Genomic DNA, 4,165 nt, shown 5'->3' with positions numbered 1-4,165 from the left:
CAATACATCAACTATCCTCGTCACCAACGACAACAAACTCGCTAGACGACGCGGCGGTAGCTCTAGCCAATTATCACCGTAGGGATATAATTATTAAAATAAGCAAAGGGCGCGAACCAAGTGGAAAGCTTGCATGTATTAACACGAGTTAAGCAGATCAATCAGATTTCATAAGTGGAAAGCTTGCATGTTATAAACAGTAGCCAGATTTATTCAGATCCATTATTGAAACGATAATCACGCGGTTCTGCCTTACAATCGCTGCATACCACAGTTATCATCGTGGTGGATGCGGTGCTGACACCTTTTCGCATCGGATAATTGGGGCGTTAAAGAATTCACGAATAAAGCGGGTAAAATGTGGACTGGCAGCTAAGCCGCAGAACATGCAGCTGACGTGAGTGAGTTTGATGTGACGTGATGTGGAGTGAAGTGCTAGTGAATGATTGAGTGTGAGTGAGTGAGTGAGTGAGTGAGTGAGTGAGTGAGTGAGTGAGTGAGTGAGTGAGTAAGTGAGTGACATAGAATGTGCAGACATGAGGTAGCTTACTCGACAGTGACGTCATTGCTGACGGTTTTCTCGCCTAGCTCGTAGTTGCAGTGCACCCTGTATGCGAGATCGTTCCTCGTGACGAGCATGGGATGACGTTGGAAGACGATCACGTTGTTGTACTCCATCACAAACGAATCTTCCTATGATATTAAATACACGCGAGGCTTAGTAAATAATTCGGATTTAGTCATTAATATTTAAAATGAATGTGGTGGGTAACTACTTGGTGTGAGCGTGTACATACATATGGGGTTTCAATATATTTACCTGCTAAATACATGTTAAAAGTGCATTCTTTATTATTGACTGGAACATGCGTACTTTTAGTAAACGGTAATTCTCTTCCGGAACATCACGCTACGATATACCTACCGGACTTCTCTGCATCGTCGCACATCCGAATAGACCGACGCGGAATCGCACTTCCCTGGTGCCAGTGCCCGTCATAGAACAGTTTTGCATCTTTGAGAGTCCCTTGGGATAAACCCTGCCGAAGAATGGCTCCTCAAACTCAGCGACTAGCATGATGTCATCTGGTTGGCAGATGACTTCCGGCGGTCCTACAATGAGAGTGAAACTTGGCGTAAGCAGAGCGGAGCTATAATAATGGTTATGTTATAGTTATTGTCGTGTTTTGTATTTCACATCCTTATATTCATAAATGTTCATCGAGAAAAACGTCCATATGATTATCTGTTGATATGTACATTTGCATTAGGAGACGTTAACTCTATTTGTAAAATGAATATAGCGCGTGCGCGCTATCTCATCTGTCCGTGATAATGGAACGGTGTCGATCAAATCAATAATTATCATCGATTACTCATCTATTTCTAATGCAGTTATGGTTACAACAAATATAGGCCAGTGACCATGTATTCATGTCAATCTGTATTAGCATTGTACAACAAGGAACCAGAAAATTCACTGCTATCGGCTGATATATGGAATGCGGTAGCACTACAATGCGTTTGCGATACCAGAATTTCAAATAAAACGCACAGCGCTTTGCATGCTTCGTGGATTGAAACATCAGTTGTTTCACTTCCTACATTCTTCCGCGCTGCCTAACCATATACCTGTTTAGCCACAGCGATAGCTGGCTGTCAATATATGGCATCTCTGGTCGAGAGCACCCATACGGACAAACTGGAACAATAACCCTGTACCGCGCACAAGTATCGCTCAATCTTCCTAACGCCCGAACGACAGGGAACCTTATTTAATAGTAAGGTGTGGGTTAGAGGTGACTGTACTTACGGGCTGGGTTTTGTAAGTCATTGTCACTGCGGTAATGAGTTGTTTCTAAATAGACCATTCGTGTATCTATGAGTGTGGATTATACCGCCCAGGAAGCGTGAGAGAGAGAGAGAGAGAGAGAGGGAGGGGGTGGAATTGTGCGAAGTGAAACAACAAAAGGGCACCTTTCGAGCATAGCATAATTATCGTGACGTAAGACCTTGCCGACAATTCTCGCAGAGTGGCTCAAATAAGAAGAGGCGTCATGGGAGAAAATGCGGAGAAATGGAATATGTGCTTGATGTAAGCTTGTACGTCATGACGTCCTACCAACTCCCAATAACAACAACAACAGCAGCAGTTATATATATATACGCGCACGCGTGCATACGTGTGTAACATCTTAATGGCCTCACACACCTTGGTCGTCATCGAAGTCTCCAATCAGCACCACGTCTCTGACAATGAGAAGGGGTTCCTCTTCCGGTTGCTCGCCGCTGAGCGCTTGACGCTTTCTCCTCACCGAGCCCACGGTGGTCGCGCAGCTTGGCTGTCAAGCATCACGGTGAAAATTAATCTCACATATTTATCGTTCTCAGAGAATGCTAAGCAGTATTCCTCGATATTCGATCGGTTATAGTTTTTGTTAATTTACGGGCTCAGACATGACAGTTTATAGGAGACAGTCTTGTTCTGCGTGACAGTGCCTATGCTAGTGTCGCGATCAGTGCGTTATTGCCGCAAAGGGAAATCCACGCTGTGATGAGGACAATATGGCCCGATCCGGAGGATCAGGATTATGACGGATTCGTTTGAGGATAATGGACAGAGCAGGAGGATCAGGATTATGACAGATCCGTTTCAAACAAACAGGGTCTATCTATACTTACGATCTCGCAGCTGCCGTGTATGCACAGCTTGACGTTACACTGGTAATACACCTGCATGCTGGTCGCGAACTTGTGAGCAGGGAACGTTCTGTAGACGCGCGCATTCGACGGATCGTAGATAAGGTCGTCGAAGATATCCGTGTTCACAGCGCAGCTGCAAGATAAATCGATATATCGTATCTAAATACTATAAAGAAGTGTGGTGTATATATATATATATATATAGTTTTATTTATTTAATTATCTTTTAGAATATTTAGTTATTTATATTTTCATTTCAAATTTGTTTCAATTTCAAATTCATGTTCATCCTCATTGCTTTTTCACATTTTTCGGCCACCAGGCGACAGCCCATGTCGTATTTCAAAGGAATAGGGTGTGGTCGTTTCCCGTTGCTTTTCACATCGCAATCACAATTAGGTCATGATCAATTAAATATAGGACAGGACCACGCCATGTTATTCGAGTTAGTATCATCTGCCATTAGTGTGCATCCGACACTGCTGCGGCCAAGTGAGTCTTCGGACGTCTTCTGCTTCGCTAGTATTGGGCGCCAGAATTAAGCCGAATGATACCGAGAGTTGTCACTGCCAATGTTTTACGTACTCGGTGGTTCTTTCACATCTCCATTGCTAGAGACGGCCCTAATATTTAACGTGGGCATGCGAGCCATAAGGAATATACACTCCGGAATGTTGAGAGAGAAGTTTATACACATTGAGAAAAACTTCACAGCGTTGGCCTGGGCGGGCTTGAACTCTCACATCCATCTCATTTGCCCCTCTAACTACTCGATCACCGTAACTCTTACTCTATTGTAATAACATGAGGATATGACGATGGTGATGATGATGATGATGATGATGATGATAATATATATATATATATATATATATATATATATATATATATATATCGTGTCACCATGATCTGATTTCGCTTTGCTAAAAATGTACTTTCACGCAGCAGCAGGAGCGTAGGAGTATATGTGCCTTACAAGCTCTGTTGTAATGTGTCCACGCGTCCATCACTCCAACTCTTCCTACTTGTTTTACACGCTATCGCCCTTACATGTCTTACCAAGAAATCGGCATGAATAAAAGCTGTCACGTAGCGGCACGCCCGCCGTTCTCTGAGAGCGGTTACTCGAGGAAAACGCTAGCGGCGGTCACTTTCACCAAGCAACGAGCGTATGCACAACGAATCGTGCAATTGCGCAGCGAGTTTCCTATTATATATCACTCATGTGAACATAATTCGACGGGTACCGCTGGGCAGCGCTCCGACTGAGCCAACGTGACTGCTATTTTCGATTAAACTTTCATTCTATGTTCTTTGTTGGGAAGAGCGTGCGAGGGAGTGAGAGAGAAAGAGAGAGACAGACAGAGAGAGAGAGAGAGAGAGAGAGAGAGAGAGGGGGAGAGAGAGAGAGAAGAGAGAGAGAGAGAGAGAGAGAGAGAGAGAGAGAGAGAGAGAGAGAGAG

At 43.9% G+C, this 4,165-nt stretch overlaps 1 protein-coding gene across 1 annotated transcript in view; it reads right to left on the bottom strand.

Annotated features, from left to right (window-relative positions):
- Window positions 1-2,212: 2,212 nt before the first annotated feature.
- The window catches only part of LOC106820945 (cuticlin-1-like), a gene marked incomplete at both ends in the record, with an annotated part of 17,054 nt that continues 15,101 nt past the window's right edge, over window positions 2,213-4,165 (bottom strand). The window contains 2 exon segments of the mRNA XM_014825563.1: window positions 2,213-2,342; window positions 2,683-2,836. Of these exon segments, the coding sequence (XP_014681049.1) occupies window positions 2,213-2,342; window positions 2,683-2,836 (284 nt within the window).

This window comes from Priapulus caudatus, unplaced genomic scaffold, assembly GCF_000485595.1.
Source record: "Priapulus caudatus unplaced genomic scaffold, Priapulus_caudatus-5.0.1 Scaffold3, whole genome shotgun sequence".
In the NCBI taxonomy this organism is placed as follows: Eukaryota; Metazoa; Priapulida; class Priapulimorpha; order Priapulimorphida; family Priapulidae; genus Priapulus; species Priapulus caudatus.
This window is presented reverse-complemented; position numbering and strand designations above follow the sequence as displayed.